The sequence below is a fragment of the Archocentrus centrarchus genome, chromosome 9 (assembly GCF_007364275.1).
Source record: "Archocentrus centrarchus isolate MPI-CPG fArcCen1 chromosome 9, fArcCen1, whole genome shotgun sequence".
Classification (NCBI taxonomy): Eukaryota; Metazoa; Chordata; class Actinopteri; order Cichliformes; family Cichlidae; genus Archocentrus; species Archocentrus centrarchus.
Window position 1 is genome coordinate 15,338,738 of NC_044354.1, and position 26,146 is coordinate 15,364,883.

The 26,146-nt window shown below is 39.2% G+C and overlaps 2 protein-coding genes across 2 annotated transcripts in view; both read left to right on the top strand.

Annotated features, from left to right (window-relative positions):
• The window catches only part of erap2 (endoplasmic reticulum aminopeptidase 2), an 8,149-nt gene extending 3,384 nt beyond the window's left edge, over positions 1–4,765 (top strand). The window contains exons 12-21 of the mRNA XM_030737458.1: positions 1,419–1,487; positions 1,606–1,781; positions 1,906–1,985; positions 2,095–2,278; positions 2,405–2,561; positions 2,655–2,839; positions 2,994–3,155; positions 3,326–3,466; positions 3,684–3,765; positions 4,208–4,765. Of these exons, the coding sequence (XP_030593318.1) occupies positions 1,419–1,487; positions 1,606–1,781; positions 1,906–1,985; positions 2,095–2,278; positions 2,405–2,561; positions 2,655–2,839; positions 2,994–3,155; positions 3,326–3,466; positions 3,684–3,765; positions 4,208–4,354 (1,383 nt within the window). The 3' untranslated portion in view covers positions 4,355–4,765. The remainder of the gene's footprint in view (positions 1–1,418; positions 1,488–1,605; positions 1,782–1,905; positions 1,986–2,094; positions 2,279–2,404; positions 2,562–2,654; positions 2,840–2,993; positions 3,156–3,325; positions 3,467–3,683; positions 3,766–4,207) is intronic.
• Positions 4,766–8,021: 3,256 nt separating this feature from the next.
• Positions 8,022–26,019, top strand: lnpep (leucyl/cystinyl aminopeptidase). Its single transcript, XM_030737211.1, has 22 exons — positions 8,022–8,455; positions 10,561–10,655; positions 11,188–11,390; positions 12,095–12,206; positions 12,301–12,558; positions 12,662–12,852; positions 14,706–14,844; positions 15,627–15,761; positions 15,921–16,041; positions 16,149–16,300; positions 16,390–16,503; positions 16,608–16,739; positions 16,915–17,049; positions 18,587–18,747; positions 18,831–18,919; positions 19,019–19,202; positions 19,306–19,462; positions 20,623–20,807; positions 20,983–21,144; positions 23,139–23,276; positions 23,373–23,454; positions 23,548–26,019. The coding sequence occupies exons 1-22, from the start codon at positions 8,428–8,430 to the stop codon at positions 23,677–23,679; spliced, it is 3,105 nt and encodes a 1,034-aa protein (XP_030593071.1). The 5' UTR covers positions 8,022–8,427; the 3' UTR covers positions 23,680–26,019.
• Positions 26,020–26,146: the final 127 nt, after the last annotated feature.

Below are 26,146 nucleotides of genomic sequence, written 5' to 3' on the forward strand. Positions count from 1 at the left end.
AAAATGTAATGAAAACCTTTTTTTGTGTGTGTGTGGCCACAACTATTTCAGTGGATCATTAAACTAAAAAGTCTAGACTACAGTTTGATTTGAAGTAGATAGGAAGTAAAGGGGAGCTTCTGCTTGTCCTTCTATTTTTATCTATTTTATCTATTTTTATGACATTTTATGAGCCTGACACTATCATCAAAGAACAGATTGTGGCAGATTCATTTACTGTTTCCTTTCTTCATTGTCCTTAATCTCTACTCACTGCGACAGAGTGGCTGGTATTGTTTTTACCTCATGAGTCAGCGTGTGTGTGTGTGTGTGTGTGTGTGTGTGTGTGTGTGTGTGTGTGCGTATGTTTATAATACCTTGTGGGGACAATTTTCCTGACATATACTACGTTGTGGGGACCAATTGCTCCTTGTGGGGACTGGAGCCTTGTCCCCACAAGGGGAAACCCTGTTTTTGGGTCAGGGGTCAGAGTTAGGGCTAAGGTATGAATTGAGTTTAGGTTAGGGTTAGGGTTAGGTATGTGATGGTTAGGGTTAGGAAAAGGGTAAAGGTAAGGTTTAGGCTGTAGAAATGAATGGAAGTCAATGGAAATTCCCCACAAAGATAGCAAAACACACTTGTGTGTGTGTGTGTGTGTGTGTGTGTGTGTGTGTGTGTGTGTTGACACCTATTGTGGTGGGAATTACAACAAAAATGGTTTTAAGTACTTTAAAGAAGTTTTTTTTAATTTTAGATCTCAAAATTGAGGAAATAACTTGAAATCTTGAATTGAGATTCTGAGATGATAACTCACATTTTGGCTTATGGATGGAAAAAAATGCTTTTTGTTTTTTTCAGTGGCAGAGACAAGCTTAAATTGTTGAGAAAGCAAAGAGAGTTGTGGTCTAAACTATGAATACTGAGAGGAGACAGCTGGGATTCTATCACATGATGGTCTTTACTTTTTTTTGTAGCCAATAAAAATGTAAGTTTTACAAATAAGCATTTTAAACTTCTGGTAACTGCAATGTTATAGTTTTTTTTTTAATTTATTTTTGTTCCAAACAGCTTGGGCTTTCCATTTCATGGTGCAAAAAATCAATTAGCTCAGACTTTAAAGTTGCTTAGAGTGGCTAAAGTGATAATCCGAGTGAACATTATGTCTATACTTACTGCAGTCAGTGTTTTGTAGTCTGTGCTATAAGTGCAGACTGAATGAAAACAAGAATACATTACCTTTCCAGACAAAAATAATAAGAGACTGAAAAAAATAAAAGCAGTCACAGTGTTCACTCTGATGGATTATCAGTGTCAAGCAAATTTGATATAAGGAGGGTCAGGTGTATGTGATTTTTATAACAAAAAGTATACACAATGCAAAAATGATCTATGTTAAAATCAAAACATATGAAATGATCAGATTCATTCTGTTTTTGCAGACATGCTCAGAGGAGGACTTCATGTCAGGGAAACACTGTTACAGCAGTAGCCAGGCCACCAAGAATGCAGTGAGCAAACATTTAAACATAAACTCACTGGGTCTCTTCATTGATTCTCTCATATAAATGTCACATAGTTTACAAGGTTGCGGTTGCATGTTGACATTCAGTGGACTGTCTCCTGCAGTACCTGTTTGCTGGGGAACATCTGAACCTAACAGCCATGATGAACACTTGGACGTTGCAGAAAGGTATTCCTCTGGTAACTGTGACAAGGAAGGGGCCTCGTCTGCTGCTTAGACAGGACAGATTCCTGAGGACAGTGCTGCCTTCGGACCCTCTGTGGTCCACCGTGCAGCAGGGGTAAATATGCGCATGCTTTTCTGCATTTTTTTCTCCTACAATTTAAGCTCTCTGTTGTGTTACTTACTCTACATGTGACTATTCTATTCTAGTATGCATTTTTAAAAGTCTCTTTTTTCTGTAGTTTCCTTTGGCATATTCCTCTGACATACAAGACAGATGCTTCCAGCACCATCCACAGACACCTGATGACATCACCCACAGGTAAGAGGGGAAGAGAGCGAATACGCTGAATATAATTCATTCAGTCTTAACTTTTCTTTGGCATCACCTTGGTCTCTGTCCCACCTTTTGCTTTATGTGTTTTATTCAGACAGCATACACATAGGAGAGGAAGCCAACTGGGTGAAGTTAAACTCCGACATGACCGGCTATTACGTGGTTCATTATGAGGATGGTGGGTGGGAACTGATGACTAAACTGCTGAGGGAAAACCACACTGCTCTGAGTTACCAAGACAGGACTCACTTGATACACAATGCCTTTCAACTAGTCACGTAAGCATATGCGTGTGTGTAATTGTTTGTGGTCTGTGTGACTTTTCTGGATAAGAAAACAGCTTTGATTACCAAAAGTAAAATGGCATACAATAGTCTACTCTTTGCATTTCTTTCTCCCCAAAGGGCAGGTCATCTGCCGCTCAATAAAGCCTTAGACTTAATCGGTTATCTGCTACTGGAAACACACACAGTGCCGCTCCTCCAAGGACTGGGATACCTAGAAGCTTTTTACCATCTGATTGAGAAAAGGGATGAGGCTGATTTAACACACAACCTGGGGGTAAGAATGCAAGTCACAATTTGAACTATTTATTTTTATGCTATTATGACATTAGGCTAATGTGAGATGTTGTTTCTGGGCACGTGTGTACAGGCGTACATCCTGCGATTTCTCCGTGCCGTCATTGACCAGCAGACCTGGAGTGACAGCGGCACTGTGTCAGAGCGACGGCTTAGGACAGAGGTCCTGTCACTGGCTTGTCACCTGGATGACCCTCCCTGTGTGAAGCGGGCACATCAGCACTTCAGCGACTGGCTCCAGTCCAACGGAACACTCAAGTATATCTAAATTACACTTCTACACTCATTCTCAGTCAGCAACCACATACATGATTCACATAAACAACTGCTCTCTCCTGTGCCAGGAGAGGTCATATAATCTGATATGTCATCATATCCCTGATATGCACATCTGTGTTTGTGTTTATTTCAGCCTGCCTACTGATGTGGCAGAGACTGTGTATTCGGTTGGAGCTCAGGATGACCACGGCTGGGCCTCGCTCTTACACACGTACAAAATTTCCCTCTCTGAGGCACAAAAACACAAGATCCTGTTTGCTTTGACCAGCAGCAAAGACACCAACAAACTGGAAGGGTACGTCTTCTTCCACCTATAGACTTTGAAAATATAGCAGGAATGCTGCCACCTTGTGGCAAGCATATAGGGTTACAATGATTTGTAACCTCAAAGTTTCAGCTGACTTATTGAAGTTATAAATGCTGCAGATTTTAGTCTTTATGTGCATGTTTGTGTTTGTGTTACAGCCTGCTGGAGCTGGGTCTGGAGGGGAAGGTGATTCGATCTCAGGACCTGTCTACCCTAATACTGATGGTTGCCAGAAATCCACGAGGACATTACCTTGCATGGAACTTTGTGAAAAAGAACTGGGACACACTGGTTCAAAAGTTAGTGTAAAGGAGATACTGAATGCCCTGTACAGTCGCTAAAAACATGCCATAAAAATGTTATTTTTAACTATTACGCCAACACTTAAATATTCATTAACAAACAAAAAATGCTGTTCTGTAGTTTTTAAAAAATATCTCATCATTTCCAGCAACACTTTGCATATTCAGATATATTTGTCTTGACTGTCCTCTTTGCTGTCTTTCTGGTCTGCAGGTTCCAGCTGGGCTCATTTTGTATTAGAAACATCATCATTGGCACCACAAGCCGCTTTTCTTCTCCAGAGGAACTGACTGATGTAAATACACTCTTAAATGTTAAAGTGCTTTAGATTCCACAAAGCAGTTCAGATAGCCAGCACATATCAGAACTTTTACAGTATTTTTCACAAGTTTATGGTATATTTTAATCTTTATTCCTACACGTATCATGGCATATCAAAGTGCTAAAAAATATCTAAGTAATGTGGCCTTTAAAACATTTTAAATTGCATTTTTAATTGAGAATCCTAACTTTTTTTAAAACCTGAATTTGTACTTCAATGCTTAAAAGAAGAAAAAAAGCTAATGTTAGTGTACCACTCAGACGTTTGGACACACGCATCCATTGGTGTCCTAATACATGACAGCTATCCTGAAAGGACAACTGACTAATTTCTTGGAACTTACTTTTTGTCTGCTTATCAGCTGTATGCTAGTATGTTTTTGTGTATGCTTAAATATTTGCATTTTTGCCTCCAGGTGCAGTTATTCTTTGAGTCAATCAAAGAGCAGGCTTCTCAACTGAGAGCTACTCAGATTGCCCTGGACAATGTGCAGAAAAATGTCCGCTGGATTCAGAGGAACCTGGAGACGCTGAGGAAATGGCTGAATGAGCAGATGCAATGAAAGACAGCAGGGACAAAGGGGGTGGATTTCCACAGAGGGACTATTTGTTTTTTAATTTGTTTTTTATTCTGAAATTTAAATACTTGACATCATTGAAGGGTTGACAGACTTGTAAATACAAAAAAAAAAAAAAAAAATGTACATTTTCAGGGGATTCATTAATTAAAACAAGGAGGAAAAATTACTGGCAGCTAAGTGGTGGTGGTGTGTATAAGAATCAGTTTTGTGTTGTGTTTAGTGTGTGTGAAACAGAGAGATCCATTCCAAACAGGCGCACAAACACTGTGTAAATGAACTCTTTGCTATCGGGGTGGAGCCAAGGGGTGGTCAGGGGTACCATGTACTAAAGTCTGGCCATTCACAGCAACCAGTGATGAAGTCATTAGGGAGCTACACGTGTACTCAGAATTCACATTCAGTATGTACAATTTTTTTTATGCATAACTTCTTCACAAAACCATTTTTACTACAGTCATTCCCACACAAGCACATTTAAACAGCATAACCACACACACACACACACACACAGTAAAATTTGAGAAGTTGGTTTAAAAAATAAAAAAAAGCAATGCCAGCTTCAGATTGAGCGAGTTATATTTGAGTTTGCAGTACTTGAAAAGGGTAGGTCACGAGATAGTAAAAAGAGTTGTGCTTACAGTTTTTTGGCGTAATTCTCACATCAGGAACTTCATTTTCACTCTTAATGCAGTTCTCAAAACAGTTAAGGGATTTTTCATAACACAGACTCACATGTGCAAAAGACTATCGAAACCTTTTACATACTATGTCAAAACATGCAAAGTCACTCAGTGCCTTCATCTCTGTGATGAAGGAATAAAAACATTTCACCACTGTCTTAAGACTTGGACACCAAATGTGCTTTTTACTTTTATCAAAACCTTGCTGACTTTGGAAAGAGTACTGCAAACGTGGGCCTGATGTAGAGTAAAAAGTGTTCAGACACAAGAATGAAATGTGAAGGAATTATTTGAAACTTTACAAAATTGCTGAAAGTGACAAAAGCAAAAATGATACTTGTGAAACTACATGCATCAGAAAACAGACAAATAAAATTATACAATTTGAGAATATATAAACCAACTACTGTATAGTCCAGTAAAGTCATACATTTATTCAGCAGCCACTTTATTAGGTATGCCTGTTCAACTGCTCGTTAATGCAAGTATCTAAGCAGCCAAATACAGGTCAGCAACTCAAAGCATTTAGGCAGATATGGTCAAGACAGCCTGCTGACGTGCAAACCAAGCAGAATGAGGAAGAAAGGTGGCGTGGTTGTTGATGCAAGACCGGCTGGTCTGAGTATTTCAGAAAATGCTGATCTACTGGGATTTTCCCCACGCAACCATCTCTAGGGCTTACAGAGAATGGTCTAAAAAAGGGAAAATATCCAGTGAGTGGCAGTTCTCTGGGTGAAAATATCTTGTTGATGTCAGAGGAGAATAGCCAAACTATTTTGAGCTGATAGCAAGGCCACAGTAACTCAACCAGTCATTAAAAACAAGGTATGCAGAAGAGCATCTACAGAACGCCCAACACAGCAGACCTTGAAGCAGATGGACTACAGCAGTAGCAGATTACACCCAGTGCCACTCCTGTCAGCGAAGAAGAGGAAACTGAAGCTAAAGTTTGCACAGACTCACCAAAATTGAACAGCAGAAGATTGAAAAATGCTGTACTCCAGTGGCCTTCGCAGCCACCAGACCTCAGTCCAGTAGCGCATCTGTGGGATGTGGTTGAAGGGACAAATATTTAGCAACTGTGTGATGCTGTCATGTCAGTGTGGAGCAAAATCTGAGAGGATTGTGTTCAGCACCTTGATGAATTTATGCCACAGAAAATTAAAGCAGTTATGAAGGCAAAAGGCAGTCCAACCTTGCTGTGACACAAGAGTTCTTTTTGTTTCAACTAAACCTCTGAGAATGTTTATATTTGCTTTCAAATGAAAGGCAATTTCATTGATACCACTGACAGTGCATGACTGGTCTTGCTCTTTCATACCTTTTTTTTTTTTTAAAGTTTGGAATAATTTGGTTGAAAGCACTAGTGTGATGCTGGATAGTATTAAGATAGAGCTCTAGAGTTCTGACAAAAGTACAGACTGGTTTGATGAGTTGAGAGAGTCATATGAAAAATGCATCACAATAGTAAATATCTTTGGTAGGATGATTAAAGAGCCATTTCCATCTTTCAGGCAATCTTTATTTGTATGGCAACAAATCACAACCTAGTATGAATTGAGGTTCTATCAGCTCTTCATTTATCAGCTGCTTCCTCCAAGATCCTCCAGAAGCCACAGTGTCCTTCGTATTCATCTTCTTTCCAGACTCTCCACCCTAGCTATGGCTTCATTGACTCTGGCTCTCAGATCAGGTGATGAAGGCAGAGCATCAAAGTGGTCCTAATAGAAACGATGAAAATATCAACAGTCCATTACAGGGTTGTGCATGTGTATATACTTATGTCTGAAAGAGTGGGAGGTGGAAGGGGTGAGGTATAATCTGCAACAGTCCTTCCCTACCAAAAGTTGAACACATTGTGGAGCAGCCATATCTGCATTTGAATCCTTGTCAAAAACACTTAAACTTCTTCATCAAAAGAAAAAACAAAACAAAACAAAAAAAGATCTTTCACTCAGGAATAAATGCAGCAAAGTTGCCTAAACACTGTCAGGAACCCTCACTTTTCCCTACTCACTGGAGAAGACCTCAGGGGTAGGTCTGGGTTTTTCCACCAGCTGAGGTGAGGGGGCCTGGTTGGTAGCTGAGATGGCTTTAACCAAGAGCATAATTTTTGGAGCTTAACTTCAATTATGGCAACTTGCTGGAGAACAGAATCCTGCTGGTCATAGGTGACAAAGGGCTTTTGTACTCTACCAGCATTGCTCCTCTGTATCAGATCACTCAGTTAAGCTCATTGTGGGCAAGCAGACACAAACAGAGCACAGTAGTAAGGTTAAAAGATGTGTTATTTAAACAGTCTTTCTTTGACTCAGTCCTTGAGAATAGCAGTCAGTCTCCACAGACACCTCTTGTGCCACAGCTTTCTCAGCAGCAAACACACAGTATAACAATCTAGCATCAACTAGGTGGCGACACCAGCATCTTATAATGGAGATCCTAATCAGCTCAACTGTACGCAGGTGCAAAATAGGGAATGTTTTTCAGGTGTGTGATTAGTGAGCTGCAAGGCTCCGCCTCTGCAACAGAACATACAAACAAACACACACTCTGATAGAGAAGAAAAAGAGAGTAAAAATTGAGAGAGAGAGAGAGAAAGAAAGAAAGAAAGAAAGAAAGAAAGAAAGAAAGAAAGAAAGAAAGAAAAAGAAAAATTAACCCAGGAGGACAGGGGGGCCATGACATTTGTCATCCAGAATGTGTTTTGTTTTACTCAATAAAGAAAGGCTTATTGAAACATTTTTAGGGTCAGGTTTATCTAACAAATATAAATAAGGTGAAGTAGGGGTAGGGGTTTGGGTTTGGGATCAGTTATAACCATTTGATCATCATATGCACTCACAGTGTCCTCTCAAGAATAGAAAACCAATAGGTGTTTATGTTGGCGTGCATGTGCGCATAGTGCGCGTGGCCCCGCCTCCCGATAGTAACATCCAATCAGATGTGAGTCTTGTAATTTGATGGGAGGTTGTCAACAACTGGTCGGAGAGGAGGAAAAGTGTCATTTGCTGGTGTGTTTGTTATTTGCCGAGCGTTTTAGAGAGAAAGAATAGTTCACACGTTTTAGGTGAAGGTGTATTAGTTAAAGACAGCCGCGCCTTGCTCGCCTTTTAACTTGAATAAACAGCTATGGGCGATAAAGTTATGGAAAGCGGCTAATGTTAGCTAACTGAATGTCTTTCTGTCAGTTACAATTGTCAGAAGTTGGCTAGTTCCAGGCTAGCTACTACGTAGTTAGCTACCGCTACAGTGGGATCTGATTGCCTGCGGTAGGTTGTGGCCAGCAGTAAAATCATCTCGTCTGTCAAGCGTCTCTGAAAGTGCAGAGGCTCCCCAGTTTTTTGGACGGGACAAGGTCTTTTGAGATATCTCACCATGGATTTGTTTGACAGTAACAGTTCAGGTAAGTAGGCAAAGACGGAAGGCACAGTAAGAGCAAGCTAACAGCAGCAGGCCAGCTAATAACTGCCGGGACATTTGGCTGCAAGCTCACTGGGAGTGACATTCACCCGAGGACACATGCTGAGAGCGACTTTTAACAAACAGTATAAAAACAGCTATGTTTTTGCTGTGTAATTTGCTTAATTTTGCACTCAGAAGCGATCTTAAACAGTGATATCTGACAATCCTACAGTGTTGTGACATTTGAATACGAGTTTCATTTCTCTCATAATAAGCTCTTTTGCCCGCCGGGCTTTTTAAATGATATTTTTGATTTTGTTTGAAGTAAAATAAAGTCAGAAACACATTTCTAACAGCTTAAAACTGAGATTGTCGTATTTCCCTGTTACATCTTAATATCTGTAACAACACAGCAGCTCTTTTTGCTCGATGTAAACGTGATGGTTTGATAATAGCTGTGTTTTCTCTTGGTGTGGCGAGCTGATAAATCATGCTCAGTTCAGCTTGGGCTCCCAGCCACTCATATTGTTTATAACCTCTGTTATGGTCCCAGGACGCGCAGATTTTTATTAAAGCAAACAAAAAGGCCAGTGCACACTGTAACAGCTCACAGGAAAACAGCAGCAAAATCATTGACTTCCTGTTTTTGTGTGTGTGTTTGTGAGGACGTTTGGTTGTGACTTTGATTTTCTACACTAGACTTGTATTATGCAATCGCATTTTTTTTTTATCAGATAATGATGCGAAAGCCTTTGCAGCTTCTTCCTTCCAATAGGCTTTAAGCGATTTTGCATTTTGCAGCGAAGCAGTGTGTTTGCTGGGTGTTATGACTTAGGGGACACATCTGCCAAACTCAGACACATATTTAACTCAAGATCAAGATCTTTATTAACTCTAGTTCTGTGAGACTGCTCTTGGGTTTATACATGTTTTGAGTAAACCGGAAAACCCCAGTTTGCAAATGAACGACTTTACTGTGTTTACATATAGACTTGTGGGTGTTTCGCAGTTATCCTTCGTAATGATAACCATCGTGGTAACCACTTCCCCTATATGAGCATGCCATTTTGCTTATATGAAATATCTGGCACTATAACAACAAACTTAGTTTCCCACAGCTGTTAGAAGAAGATATGACAAACATTAAAGTTTAATGTGTTTAGTAGGTGCTATTCTTAAAAACTCCTCTAGACATTGCACATTACCCACTGCTTAGCTCCTGGCCTATTAATAGGCATTCATCGTTCAGCAGTGTTGTCCAGACAGGAGAGACTGTGTTGACCCATGCTGTCATATCAGAAAAACTGTGCTGACCAGACAAGGAGAAAAATAATTCACCTCTGGCATTTTTGGGCTGCTCACTTTCTTTTGGGAGTTAAAACTCATCTTTGTTATAATTGTTTTGGAGTAAACAGTGTCTTTCTGTACTTTCCACTCACACCCATCAAACATCAAATAGAAAGTGAAAATTGTTTAGTCTGTAAAACCACGAATGGTTTGTGAGGCAAAACTGGAGAGTTGCATAGCTCAGTGATTTACTACTTTAGTTATTGAATCAGGAAGTTGAACATGCCTCTGATTGTTTCAGGGATTACCGAGGGGAGACTCTGGCTGCCAGGCAATGACATTAATTTTGTAAGACAAGGCCTTCTCTTGTCATAATGCTGCATATGCAGGTTAGCTTGAAAACGGTCCTTTAAAAACTGCACGTTACATATACTAGTGACAAATATTCTTTGTCTTAGCCTGTTCCTGGTTGGGGACTGTCTTAGTTTTTAGTTCACTGTATTAACTGTAAAACTCTTACCAGATTTGTAAGGTCTACAGTTCAGTGTCTCACCATCTTGATGAACCTGTTCTATGTAGGTCAAAAAACCAGGAAGCACCAAAGAAGGTGTACTAAAAGGAAATTGCAGAAACTCAGTGAATGCTTTGTGAAATGTGGCTTCATGTTTTGTCAGCAATACACTTTGTGCTGGATAGTCTCTTGTGCTACTCTGTAATTCTACACAATCAGCTGTATTCTGTTACATCTCTCTCCTTTCAGTCATTTCCCCTTTTTCTTGAGCAGCATCTGTCTCATTTCTCTTCCTCTTTGTGTTCCAGAGCATGTCAACCTGCCGAGAAACATGATTGAGAATAGCATGTTTGAAGAGGAGCCGGATGTTGTAGATTTGGCGAAAGACTCTGCAGCTTTTCCGGTATGTCAGTAGCATGTCTTTGTAATGTAAGCAGACTGGGGCAGTATTTGTCTCTTGTCTGACATTTGATTTTATTGTGGTGACAGTTCTACATCTTCATTATGTTAATACTACATGTGCAGTTCATTAGTTTTCAGTCCGCACTCTAGAAACTGTATTATAAAACCTTGTAAATAAAGTTTGTAATCTCTTCCTCTCGTCTGATATCCACTAAATCCTCTCTTAAAGTTCCTCAACCCGTTTGCATCCTTTCAGTGATGATTTTTATTGAACAGCTACAATCCTGAGTAAAACACCTCTCATCTGTCATTACCTGTTGTCTGGACCCTTCCTTTCCCTGTCCTGATTTTTAAATGTTTTTTATTATTCAGCCCTGTGCACTTTCTGCAATCTCTTCACCCCCTCTGCATATGACATCTTACCCTGTGCTAATTAATTTACCTGGAAAGGCTATACAGTTATTCACAATATATGGGAATCACTGTATGGTTTAACTGGAGAATAACAGAGCTTCTGGATATGCTCTCTCTAGACTTTTCCTGCTCTTGACCCGGATGAAGTGACGTATGAGCCCCGTCGCTCACGGTTACTTGTGCGAGGCCTGGGGGAGAACGACATGGAGGACGATGAGGAGGACTGTGAGTCTTCAGCACGTCTGCTGGGCATGTCCTTTATGAACCGAAGCGCCGCTCGCAGAGCCAACTCTTCCCCGTACACCAGACAGTCTCCACCGAGGTGATACAGAGTTCATCATTTGGAATGCTGTTTAGCTTAAAAAAAAATCCTGTGTGGTATGCAGTGCTCCATAAATAAATTTGTACTATTATATGTTGTGTATGTTGGAAATCAAATTTTGATTTAATGAGCCAGTAGATAGAAGTAAGCACAGCAACATGTGTGGTGCCTGTTGGCTCAGTAATTGGTAGTACTACTGAAATGAAAAACTTGAGACTGCTGCTATATTTAAGTCCTGTCAGAAATCTTGTGGTTACAGCTACAGTTTTGTTTTAACACTCTATTGTGTCAATTTTTCAAGATTGAAATAATAGCATTGACAACACAGTTCAAGATAAGTTTGAGTTGTGTTTCTTGACCAAAAATAGTACTCGTTAAATATAATCATAGTGATAGACAAAATAATTGTGCAGCTCAAACTTAAAGTATGGTTATTGGCTGCATAAACTAAATATAAAAAAACCTGTATTCAAATATCACATCCTGTAAACAAAGTAAAAAGTCTTCACATGTGCAGCCTTCAACTTTACCTGATGAATCACTCAAAGCAGACTGTCTCCTTCTGAAAGATGATAATTTTTCACACTGCCAAAATGTCAATTATTAAAGCCTGATTTAACCAAAGCTTAGCAGCCATTTTAGCTGCAACACCCTCTTCGTATTTAAAATTAGTTAACACAGTGTTAATCTGTTTTTGTTTTCAGGTCATGTTCGCGACCCTCAGCACGTAGCATGGTTGTATGTGTGTTAGTCCTAGTGATAGTGGCCTCTATGACCATGGTGCTGTACTTCCTACCTGGCTGCACCTTTACCAAGGTAAGAAAAATATGTAGTTACTTTTCAAGGGTATCAACTTTTAATCAAAAACATTTATTTCTCCATGCTCACTCCAACCCTCCATCCTCTGCAGGCAGGTTGTCGTAAGCCAAACAAGACCGATCCCATTGATACAGTCTACCCCATCTCCACAAATGGTGAATTGTTTCCATGGGCACAGCTCCGACTCCCTCAAAGCATAAAGCCTCTCAGCTATGACCTCACCCTGAACCCTGACCTTGACAAAATGACCTTCACTGGCCGAACTGTTATCAACATGTCTGTGCTTCACAGCACAAGCCGCATAGTATTCCATGGTGCTAATCTCAACATTACCAAAGCAACCTTCAAGGTGGGTTTGAAGAGGATTTTTTGTGTGCTGATGAATAAATTATTTACCTTCTTCTTTTGATGCATTGTCTGCCAGTTTGTGACTAACATGGTCTCTCTTCCAGTTGGGTGATGGGAAGGCCAGTGATGTGACTGTACTGGAGTACAAACCCAGACAGCAGTTAGCTGTTAATTTGTCTAAGGAGCTGGAAGCAGGCCAATACTGTGTTTTGACACTGGAATATGCTGCCAACCTCTCAAACACATATGATGGTTTCTATAGCAGCTCCTACACTGACAAAGATGGAAATAAAAGGTACGCCTGGCTCTTTTGTAATTTACTAACATACTATGTACCACAGGCTTTAAAGGTGGTGGTAATTGAACCCTTACTTAAAAAGTCCTTACTTGATCCAGCTATCTTAGCTAATTATAGACGATTCTAACCTTCCTTTTATTTCAAGAATAAAATCTCTGTGCATGTCATGTTAGACCTCAGTGCAGCATTCGATACTGTTGACCACAATATTTTACTATAGGGATTAGAACACACCGTTGGTATTAAAGGTTCTGTGTTGCACTGGTTTGAATCATATCTGTTGGTTAAATTCCAATTTGTGCATGTAAATGCGCAAAGGTTAGTCAGAGTTCCATAGGGTTCTGTGCTGGGACCAAGACTTTTTACAGTGTACGTGCTTCCCTTAGGCAATATTATAAAACACTGCATACATTTTCATTGATATGCAGATAAAATTTGGTGACACTTTATCTATCCATGAAGCTGGATCATGCAAATCAAATGGTTACACTGCAGGAATGTAAAGGCCTGGATGACCTCTAATTTCTTACTTCTAAATTCAGAAAAAACTGAGGTTATTGTACTTGGTCCAAAAAAATCTTAGGAACATGGTGTCCGACCAGATATTTGCTGTCAATGATGTTACCTTGGTCTCCAGTAACACTGTGAGTAATCTTGGAGTCATTTTTGATCAGGATGTGTCCTTCATTGAGCATATTAAACATGTATGTAGGACTGCCTTCATTCATTTGCACAATACTGCTAAAATCAGAAACATCCTGTCTCATAGTGATTCTGAAAAACTAGTTTGTGCATTTGTTACTTCTAGGCTGGATTATTGTAATTCATTATTATCAGGTTATCTTAAAAACTCCCTGAAATCCTTCAGTTCATTCAAAATGCTGCAGTGAGAGTACTGACAGGGGCTAGAAAGAGTGAGCATATTTCTTCCATATTGGCTTCTCTTCATTGGCTCTCTGTTAAATTCAGAATTGAATTTAAAATCCTTTTTCTCACATACAAAATATTGAATAAGTAGCCCAAGACCTCGTAGTACCTTATTATTGTAACACAGCACTTTGTTCTCAGTCAGAACGCGTACTTGTGGTTCCTAGAGTTTTCAAAAGTAGAATGGGAGACAGTCTTCAGCTATCAGGGCCCTCTACTATGAAACCAGCTCCCAGTTTAGATTTGGGGGAACAGACACTGTACTTTTAAGATTAGGCTTAAAACTTTCCTGTTTGATACAGCTTTTCGATAAGCCTGGATCAGGTGACCCTGAACCCTCCCTTAGTTACCCTGCACTAGGCTTAGCCTGCTGGGGGGCTTCCCATGATGCACTGAGCATTTCGTCTTCACTCATCTCTTTTCACTCCCTGTGTGTTTATACACCACTACTGCAGTTAAACATTACTAATTAGTAAAGTCTTCCTCCCATAGTGTGTTTTTTGTCCTGCCTCTCTCTGCTATCTTCTCCTTCCCCTCATCTGCCCCACCCTCATCTGCAGCCATCTGCCCCTCTTTGAGCCTGGTTCTGCTGGAGGTTTCTTTCTGTTAAAAAGGAGTTCTTCCTTCCCACTGTTGTCAAGTGCTTGCTCATAGGGAGTTGTGTGATTGTTGAGGTTTCTTTCTAATACTATAGAATCTTTATTTGATAATATAAAGTGCCTTCAGGTGACTGTTGTTGTGAATTGGTATATAAATAAAATTGAATTGAATTGGTTCTGCTATATGTATCGACTATGGACTCAGCTTAAGGGCACTAATAAATGAGTGCTATAAAAATAGCAAATACTGAAAGAGGATGTCTTATTGAGTTTAAACATTTCTCTGCGTCAGCACCATCATGTTTGTCTTGCTCTTGTTCTCAGTGTCCTAGCAGCAACACAATTTGAGCCACTGTCAGCCAGGAAGGCCTTCCCTTGTTTTGATGAACCAACTTTCAAAGCCACATTCCTGATTAAAATCAACAGAAAAAAAAACTACATCACTCTTTCCAACATGCCCAAGGTAATGTAAAATTAATGAGTTTTGCATTATGATACCAGGGGTTGAAATTTGCTACCCAGTGTTGTAAAAGGCTTCATTAATATGTGGCTCACATATTCTTTTTTCAATGTACTTCTTGCACTGTATCTATTATTACTGGCAGTATCTGACTGGATTTCAAACTAAAAATGGCACACTGACATACTGTAGCCTGAAACGAGCCTTAAATTACATTTGGTTTTAGTAGCATGAGAGTTTAATTTCCTAATAGAAGTTAGACTTTTGAATAATTGTTCTGAACATACTGAGTATGATTTTTGAATGCTTTCAGTGTGGTAAGGAAGAAAAAGGGTCTACTTGTTTTTTGTACAGCTGTTGAGTGGTGATGAGATTAAATTAATGCCAGCTGTTAATTTGTACTCTCTTGGATGTACAAAATGAAATAGAATTTTATATGAGTAGGATAACCTGACAGGTTTATCTACTTTATTGTAGAGTTCACAGCCTAATTTTCTCTTTTTTTTTCAAGGTATTATCAATTGTGCATTTGTCACTATTTAGCCACAATTTACAGAACACAATTATAATAATGTTGTAATAATATGTTTCCTCCTGTCCTGAAGACTTGTGAGTAATTCTTAGGTAATTCTTCTGGCTTCTCAGATTATGATGTGGGTACAATTAAAACCACCAGATGGTGTGCTGCGGTGGTGTATTCCTCAACAATAAATCAACTGTTGATTTATTGGAAAGGATACGCTACTGAAATTAACTGGTAGTTATCCTTGTGCTGTGTGTTTCAGGCAAAATCCACCGATCTTGCTGGTGGCCTCGTGCAGGATGAGTTTGAAAAGACCAGTGTCAACATGAGCACTTACCTGGTGGCCTTCATTGTTGCTAACTTCACCTCTCTCACCAAAAATGTTTCAGGAACCCAGGTAGTTCTAACAGAGAATGCATTTTCTGCTTTCAGTTCATGCTCTCCAAATATATATTTTTTAAATGTACTGTTCAGTGAGGTTTTGTTGTTGCTGATAAACTATATATGTGTGTGTGTGTGTGTATGCATATAAATACCTTATATTGTTGTATATTAGGTGTCAGTCTACTCTGTACCAGAGAAAAAGGAGCATTCTGGCTATGCTCTGGACACAGCCTCTAAACTGCTGGAGTTTTACAATACTTTCTTTGACATTAGCTACCCCCTCAAAAAACTAGGTGAGCAAATCGGACAATTAATTTGTACACACTGTGCTTTACTCTAGTGTAATTGTTCTCCCCTGTCCCATTTTTAGACACTTCTGTATGCTCTTTTTTTCTTTCAGACTTGGTAGCTATCCCTGACTTCCTGGCAGGAGCTATGGAGAACTGGGGGCTAATCACTTTTCGGGAAACTACCCTTTTGGTGGGCAAAAATTCCTCTTTCCTGGAAAAACAAGTGGTGGCCTCCGTCATTGCTCATGAGCTCGCTCATCAGGTACTTTTGTTTGCATTTGTGTCTGTGAGAAGGAACAAAGATCATGAATGTGTTTGAGTTCTAAATTTATTTCTAATATTGTCTTGCAGTGGTTCGGAAACCTGGTGACTATGAGATGGTGGAATGACCTGTGGCTTAATGAAGGCTTTGCTACTTACATGCAGTACATGTCACTGCAGGAAGTGTTTCCCCAGCTGGATACTGTAAGTTCAGTCATATGCTCATAAATTACTTGTCACACAGTTTAAAGTTGATCACATTGCATGCCTCTCTACCATCCTTTGCAGTATGTCCTGGTTGTTTGCAGGGTAATTTATTCCTCTCAGATCGGTTCAGAACTTTGGACCAAGATGCACTAAACTCCTCACATGCTGTGTCGACAAAAGTCAGCACACCGGAGCAAATAGAAGAGATGTTTGACTCTGTCTCCTATGAAAAGGTAGACTTCAATATATAAGTTCATCCCATGCTGTGTTTATTATTTCACTTAACTTTGATTTCCAGCTGTTTATTTCAGGGAATTGTGGACCTCACATGAAGTTATAGTTAGTTAATTAGTAGATAGTGCTGTGTTTTGGATCTGACCACAGATGCTGTGTATCTTTGTCTTCCAGGGTGCATCCATTCTCCTAATGCTGAAGGCTTCCTTGCCTGGACCTCAACAGTTCAGAAAGGGTATCATTGAATATCTCAAACAGTTCAGTGGATTAAACACAGACACTGGTGACCTGTGGAACAGCCTCACACAGGTGGGTGCATTTGTACCATTCTTGTAGCATTCTTATTTTTAATGTACAGCGGCAGGTATTGGTTTAAAGATGTTACAGGGCTGCCAGCCACTACCAGACTGCAGCCTTTACAGAGAGCTGCACCCCATCTCTCTCTCTGTCTGTGAAGGGAAGTTGTAAATGTCCAAGGGGGAAAGTAAACATATGGCAGCTGTGCTAACCAGTGTTGTTCTGCAGTACTTTATTGCAGATGTAGGTCAGCTTTGCCAGAATAAACTGGTGTGTGGATGCTAGAGAGAAACTAAGGCTATTGCTGCTAGTTTTGCTAAGGTTAGCCAGACTCTGCAAATTAATCTGACTGTACGTGTTTGCACCGCTATACGTGGTGCAAAGTGCCACACCTGTCAGCAACATTTAAAACATGAAAACCAGTTTTGAAGGTTTTCTACTGCTTTTTTTTCTCTTTTAGACTGATCAACCAATCTAATTAATTTTTCTCATTTAAATGGCACGCAAATTAGCCACCAGGCAGATCCCTAGTTCAACACGTGTCTTGCCAGCAGGGAAGTTCCCTCTGGTAAACAAACTATGCAGCATGAGCACTCATAACATGGTTGAAGGGTCTTTCTCCCGTATCACCTGGTCATCATCACCAAATGGCTAATATTGGCTGAGCTCTGATCAACTGTAGCAGCAGCTACCAAAAAGAAAGTTTTTTAAGTATTTTATCTGTACTTAAATTGTAAATGTCTGTCTGTAAAAAGGTTTTATAAGTGTATAGTGTTGTAACTGTGGAAGATACAGATTATTACACATATCCATGAGTACTCAGTAGATGACCCATTGATTCCCTGCTCTATACCCCCAGTGCCAATCTATTCATAACTATTATAACTATATAATTACTATAACTATAAGTAGTTTTAAGATATTCTTAATCTGTTCACTTTCCGCTGCAGTACAACACCCAGCTTCTAATGAAAATATACTCTTCCTGACAGTATTACTATTTAGCTAGTTTTAGTGTCTTCACACAATAGGCAATCACAGAGTAGTGTATATTAGCAGGAGTGTATCCTATAAAATGAATTGTAAAAAAGCCCAAAATTGTTGATATTAGTTGATGATGAAATAATTGATCACTTTTTTGTTCCCTCGGTTATTCCATAAGGCAGACACACACAGACTGTATCATCTTGACAAGGGTGTTTCAACCCAGTAACCTCAGTTAAAACTACCCATGGTGCTCCCTGCTGATGCTTAACTAACATCTGCTTAGTCATCTTAATGTCTGCCACAATGCTACCAGTCCTAAAAGTGTCTCATTGAGAATGTTTTTAGAATTTGTGTTTTTGATGGATTCTGTGAGTGGTGTACTCTTTAGTTGCCATTTGGATCATAGAAATTGTCACAGTTTTGACAAATCTCGAGAATATAGCTGCGACATTTTAGCCCACCATTATTCCCATTCATTTAAAAAAAAAAAAGAAAAAAAAAAAGCAACAAATGCAGGGCATTGGGCTGCACACAGATCAAATTTTCCCCTCCCTATCTTCAGATTGAGCTGTCCACGCAGCACATGAATGTAACGGAGATGATGAGCTCATGGACATCACAGAAAGGCTTCCCATTGGTCACTGTAAACCTCACAGATGACCAGGTGAAACTCACACAGGAGCATTTCTTGCTCACATCTGACAGTGCCACGCATACTTCAAGGTAGGTTTCACATTACCACACATGCAGACACACACAGATCATAATAACACCGCAACCCTAACTGTAATGTGTGCTCTGTTTAGCTTGTGGAACATTCCAGTGACATACGTGAATGACAGTTGTAGTTTAGCTCCTGAGTGCAGACAGATTTTCACTTTGAAGACCAAATCAGGTAAAAGACTAAAATCTAAACCTACTCTAATTCTTATAGGCTGAAACGCTCTCAGATGGTAAGTGTTTAGTGTATTCATGTGTTTGTGTATCTTTTCAGACACTCTTAAGATGCCAGGAAAGGTGAAGTGGCTGAAGCTGAACTACAAAAATATGGGCTTCTACATAGTGGACTATGGAAAGGGTGGCTGGACTGCTCTTTCAGAAGCTTTGAGCAAAAATGTCAGTGTTCTTACACACGAGGACCGTGCTTCACTTATACATAACATCTTTGCTCTTTCCAGGTATCAAAGTCTTTTAATTGTATTCAGTCATAAAAGTCTCCTTCAGTTCTTCTACGTCATTTCAATGTGCCATCATTCCTAATTTGTCCTGTGTGGTCACTAGATTGGGACGTGTATCCTTCCAGCAAGTCCTCAATCTGTTGAACTACATGTCAGCGGAAACTGAGACTTCTCCTGTGACAGAGGCCCTGTTACAGCTCAATAATATCTACAAACTGCTTGAAAAAAGACAGGCGTTTGGTCTTGCGGCCCGCATGAAGGTACTTAACTCACACTTCAGAAGTTAGATTTCCAGTAAAGACAGAATTTTTGTATTTTTCCTCTGTACACCACCACAAGGGATTTTAAACCAAACAGCCGAGATGTGATTGAAGGGCAGACTTTCAGCTTTAATTTAAAAGGTTCAACAGAAATTTTGCATTAACTGTTTAGGAATTATAGACTTTCAGAGACAGTCTCCTATTTTCAGAGGCTCAAAAGTAATTGAACAAACTAAGATAATTTTAAATATAAGGATTGTTTTCAATATTTGGATAAGAATACTTTGTAGTCAATGATATTTTGCACACAAACGTCCTCATACTACAGAAGCAGAAGCCAAAAAGCAGATGTGTAGGTCGTGTCTGATACAGGTAGAATCTAATTTTCATTGATTGTTTGCAGGGATGTTACTTGTTCAGATCTAGTTTTTTCTGTCAGGTTACAACCTAATATTTTGATTTATCCTATAAATTTACTTAATTTTTGTGCAAAAGTCTTGAGCCAGAAATGACCCATCATTTCATTATAATTTGCGTAGGTCAGGAGAGAGGTATGTGTCTACATCCGCCAGTAAAACATAGTGGAAGCTGTCAGCCATGACAGCCGACACCAGAATAATGCCTTTTTATTTACCAGTGTCGTGCCAAAAATATATATATATTTTTTTTGGTATTTGCCAAAAAAAAAATTTTGCTGTAATTAAACTGGTGTAAATGACTTTTTGTCTTATAATCTGTGAAATCTCTCATTCATTCATTCATTCATTCATTTTGAGTGAAAAAGACAAGCATGTTTGGCTGTTTGAACAAGCATGTTTTGGCTTTTATATATTCTTTATTTATCAGGGTAAAAACTAATTCTTTTTCAGAGAGATCTGGCCCAAGGGGCAGAAGAAGTTGCAACAAATATAACATCACAGTTCTATAGGGGTAGTTGATGTGGCCAAAAAGGACCGGGTTGATTATAATGTTGGTACAGTAGACATTTGACTCATAAGTTATCTTTGATAAGGTCAGGCCAACCTTAAGATTTTCAAGCTTATGTCTTCTGGCCTACAGTTGATCTGTATTTGGGGTTTCTATCCATCTGTCTATGTTTTTATGTTTTGTATATTTTTATCCATGTTTTTCCTTTTCTTTTCTTTTTTTTTATATGACAGGATTATATTCTGACACACTTCGGTCCTCTAATGGATAAACAAACATGGGAAGAGGAGGAGACTGTGTCCAAACAGGAGCTGCGCTCAGCTCTGCTAGAGATGGCCTGTAGCCTGAATGAAAAAAACTGCACCCAGCAGGCCAAGTCCCTGTTCAAACAGTACAAAGAGTCAAATGGAACCTTCAAGTATGTACAGACTATTTTCATTTTCTTACTCTGGCTAGGGTCAAAGTGGTAACAGGGTGAACAGTATTGCTCAAAGACTGTTAGAACAGGAGGGGACTTAATGGAATCAGGATATAGCATTTGAATAGCAAGAAAAAAGTTAAATATTTGTTCCTTTTTATGTTTATTATTTTAGGATTCCCGGTGATCTGCAGCAAACGGTATTTACAGTGGCTGGTCACTCTGATGAAGATTGGGAAACTTTGCTCGGCATGTATCAACATGCCACGTATGATTCAGAGAAGCGAAAAATGCTAAAGGGCCTAGCATCCACTCAGGACCCCCTACGTTTAGTACAGTAAGTATTTGTCTTTGCATTTTTTGATTATACACTGTTTAAGCAAAGTAAGTTTACACTCTGTTCCCCCTCAACTCCTGCAAAGCGCTGCTAAATATTGTTTAGCTTTATTTATTTATTAACATAAAGCAACTAACATATGCAATTTTCATGTTTTTCACGCACGAGAAAAAAAACATAATCCATGCAAATGATGTCATTCTGAGTGTGCAGGTATTTATTCCTCGCAAGTAAATTCAACAACGTAGAACTCAGCAGCCACACACACAAGTGTCTGCTGTGCATGTGTGTCCCCCTAGGTGCTGAAGTGAGGTCCAGGCGATGCCATGGAGTATGAAGGGGAAGGTGGTACGAGCGCTGTATGTACACAAAACGGCGACAGTGGAGTGTTCAGGTTTCTGGTGTTGTGCCAAAAAGGAATTTCCGATTTTTTTTTTAATTTATTTATTTATTGTTTTTCTTTAAATGTAGTATCTTTGCTTATATCAGTAAATAGACTGTGATGCACAGGATTTATGAAGGGCTTATATATAAAATGAAGAAATGACTTGTTTTTCAAATATATTTATGACTGCATTATTGTATCTACATTATAATCAATTCAGTCCTTTTTGCGTAGTCTTTATAGAACTGTAATGTTATTTTTGTTGCAATTACTGCAGCCCTCTTGGCCAGATCGCTTGGGGATAAAAGACATTTTTAATGCCAATGATAGTTTTTACCCTCATTAATGAAGAATATATGAAAGTCACTTTGCCAAGAAGTGATTGCAGCTTCTACTTTATGACAGGAGTGTTGTTTTTCGCTCAAAATGATGTAATATCATTCATGAGAGATATGTTTGACACCTTTCACATGAATCTACAGCAATTTAAATACAACCAATAATCCCCCCCAATACCCGGAAATCACTTTTTTTGGCACATGATCACTTTTTGGCACAACACCGGCATATCTCCAAGTCGCTCATGTCACCGGAAAAAGTTGCTAAATTTGTTGCTAGTCGCTTTTTGGGTAAAATAAAAGTCACTAGGGGTGTCTGAAAAGTCCTAGCGGCAAAGTCACTAAGTTGGCAACACTGGCCGCCAAAAACTGATTGCAGGTTCTACCATGTGGCAGGAATGTTCTTTATGACTAAAAATGAATTGATATCATTCATGAGAGATAATGTTTGCAGTACGCTTGACAGATTATTGGTCAACACGTAATTTACAACAGTATAAATACCAGCAATAGGTTTTTTGGCAAATACTTTGGCACAAGACTGGCTATTCAGATGACAAATTGCTCCACTGCCTCTGCGTACAGTGTGGCAGCATGTACATTTTGTGTACATACAGTGCAGTACAATGTTTTAACAGATAGGAAAGAGTATATTTGATACCAGGATTAACAGAATTTTTCAACACCATGGTGTGTTTTCAATACTTCCTATTACATTAAAATACCAAAGAACCAGGAGAAATGAAATGTCATGAAAAAAGATCATTTTCTTTGTACACTTTTGGGGAGGGGCGTCTGAAAAAGAGTACACTTTGTACACTTTGGAAAATGTTGATAATTGTGAATGACCTCTTAATGTGCTGCAAAATCGTGAAAATTGACATTGAAAGTGCTGAAAAGTGCTTGTATTTTATCCTGAAAAAGGTGTACGAACCCTGATCCCAGCAGGTTATTCCAGGTTATTTTGAAGAAATATCAAGTTGTCTGGTACATTTTTAAGGGAGTGTGGCAAAGTGTGTGTTTCACTTTGGCTTATGGCCAGCTTTTAAAAAATCTTGGCTCTAACCTGGCTTAATGCATTCAAAATTTACTTCTTTATACTAAAGAAAGGGGAATAAAATTGAGAAGTGTTTTCTTATGTAGTGGTTTAGTTCAGTCTGTTCCACTTGAATCATTTTGTGCTGTACGTGACCAAAAACAATAAAATGAATTTGATAACCCTGCTGTGCAGTTAGGATCGGGATCATTTCAACACTTTTTTTCCCCCCTAGGATTCTGAAGCTTAGTCTGAATGGAAATATTCAGACACAGGAGCTGCCTTTGATCATCAGCATTGCATGTCAAGGCTTTGCTGGTTATTTGTTTGCATGGGACTTCATACAAGAGAACTGGGACCGCCTTATTGAGAAGTAAGTGGTTCCTGTCAGCCTTGGGCAGTTTCCCCCAGTAATGCATTTTGAGATAATTTTACCTGAAAAATTAAACAATTTTGTCTTTGGCTGCAGGTTCCCTGTCGGCTCCTTTGCAATCCAGACAATCATCAAATCTGCTACCTCCCAGTTCTCCACACAGACACAACTTAATCAAGTACAATCTTCCGTTTCTAAGATAATGCTTTTATTTGAATCTCAGTGTACTTATTTGCTGAGTTAGCATCTTGTGTGTTTTGATGTGTCACAGGTGCAGGCTTTCTTCTCCAGTCTAGAGGAGCGTGGCTCTCAGATGAGGAGCGTGCAGGAAGCTTTGGAAACCATCAGGCTGAACCAGCGCTGGATGGACAAGAACCTGTCTACACTCCAAAAATATCTGTAATATCGGCGCTCCACCAAGTCCCCCCCCCAGTTACAGGCAACTGGGTTGTTTCTTTGAGACAACAGCAGTATTTGCACTATTTTAGGACTGTGTCCTTTAACTCCCCTCATCCAGAGCAGAGCACTAGTTACTACATGTAGATGTGCTCTAGCTGGTTGGACAGGCTGTTTGTAATTTTTGAGATTGGTCCTGTCAGTTGTACTTGATCGCTCAGGGTGGCTCTGATTGTGTGTGTGTGTGTGTGACAGGGTGTTGTCAGATGCAACACATACTCATGTTTTATGCTGTCGACCAAACTTCCTCCACAGTTCTCATCTAAACCTCATGCCTGAGCAGACAATCATGCTTTCACCTACACTCCTTTAGCCCAGCCACATCTCAGGCACCTTGCATTGTGGGCTGTAAAACAGCAACTTTAAAAAAGTCTAAAGTATGATTAATGTCAACATTACTCTGTAAGTGAAGCTGCAGGTGTCAGGGGTTCCTCAGCAATGATACATTTAAATTACTGTTACTTGATAGATGGCATTATCCTTAGAGTTAAACTAACCATGTGTTGCTGTGTTGGAACAATAACTGCCTGTCTGTCTATACTAATTATTCATCCCAAGCGTTTGCTATACTAGTCATGGTTGGGCTACAAGTTTGGTCTATTGATGAACAAATGGAAGACTTGTGTTGGTATCAATTGAATGTACTGAAAAACTTCCCACTGTTTACTGTAGATGATGTACAGAAAATAATATTGCAGGTTTAAATCAATAGCCAATGTGTCTTAGGTGAGAGCAGGCAGTGCACACTGGAGCTAAACATTCATTTCTTCCTTCCTTCCTTCCTTCCTTCCTTTCACCCTCAGCCATAATCCCAGCCAAGCTTTAATCAACATGTTTTTGTATTTCGATCACTTGCCTGCAGTGAAGTCACTTCACAGACTCACTCTTTGGCTCCATGCGCTTGTAAAGTTGTAATTATAATGTAAATATGCTCAACTCCAAAGCATTTTCCCTTGCAATTTTGGATGTATTCTTTTAAGCATTTTAATTTTAAACATTTTAAAAAAAAATTGCTTTCTGTTGTGTATATAGAGTGTAAAGAGGAACTGTACACATTGAACTGATCAAGAGTCTTGGTTAAAGCTTTTTACAGCATCTCTTGATTTGAGACAACCCCGGGAGGTCATTTGCTGGTGAATGTTGTGTTTATAAGGGCTAATGTGCATATTGAAGTATTCAAAGTATACAGAAGAACAATCCGTGTTGATAATCTGTTTAGTAAGCTGTTACATGTCAGCTGAAAATAGGAATGCAGAAAGTTTAAAGGTAGTCCAGTTTTAGCCACCTGTGTATCCTAGCTATTTGAGTGTTTTGATGTATAGTTTTTCACCAACATGTTATTTAAATACAGCTGTACCCTCAGCCAAAGTGGTACTTATGCAGTCCCTTGCTTTCATGATCTACAGGTTAACTGAGATCATGGCATACATTAAGGCCTGCATCACTTTTCTTTGATTGTCAAAATATTGTTTGTTCCATTAATGTAAAAACTACATCCAAAACAGTAGTACTCACTATTGTTACAAAGGCCTCTGCGCACAGTTGCTGGTAATGATGGTCATTTATTTCAGAGAACACAACTATCCCTGTGATTAGGTGGGAACACTGATGTACAGAGTACTGGGAAAAACTGAAAACGGGTATTAAGGGATATTTGTCCACAGTTTACCAGTGAAATTGCCCCTTTATTTATTCCATTATGTTCATAGAGAATGTGTGATTAATCCTTGCACATTCGTCTTCCTGCTGATTTTGGCTCATTTTCCACTCTCCATTTAGAAAGGCCTTACTGTCCTCTTACATCAGCTAGGAGTTTGATTTTAATGTCACATTTTCTGTCAGTAGTACTGGTAGTCCCAGTATGTGATGATAGAACTGTAGTAGAGTACCACATGTGCAGTAATCCCAGTCAAGACTGTCTTTGTTTGTGCACTTGGATGAAATGCTGTAGATGCTTTTGCCATTTTGTTGCTCTTCGTATGAATAAAGTATAAATAATAGATTTTTTCCCAAAAAATATTAGATTTTTTTTTTTTTTTAAATAGAAATACAAAAGGAAGTACCACATTTCATACATTTGACCCATCAGACTTTAAAACAATGTTCAGTAAGTCCCAAAGTTTTTCCAGCTTGTTTTTAGAATTTTAGAATATTTTCAGAACTGACAGTTCGAATCAAGTTCAGCTGCACCTCAGTTTACTTCAGTGATATTGGTTTTTAATTTGTTGATATGTTTGGTTCTTGTTTCCAGCTATACTGAAGTTTATTAAAGTTATCCTGTATGAAATAAGCTTGAGCTGTTGAATCTTAAACACATGAATTGGGTTTAAGAAAATCTCAAAATTTAAGGTTATGGAGGAAGAGATCTGAGGAAGAATATAAAACCACAGCAAAGCTCCATCAGTATTAGGAAA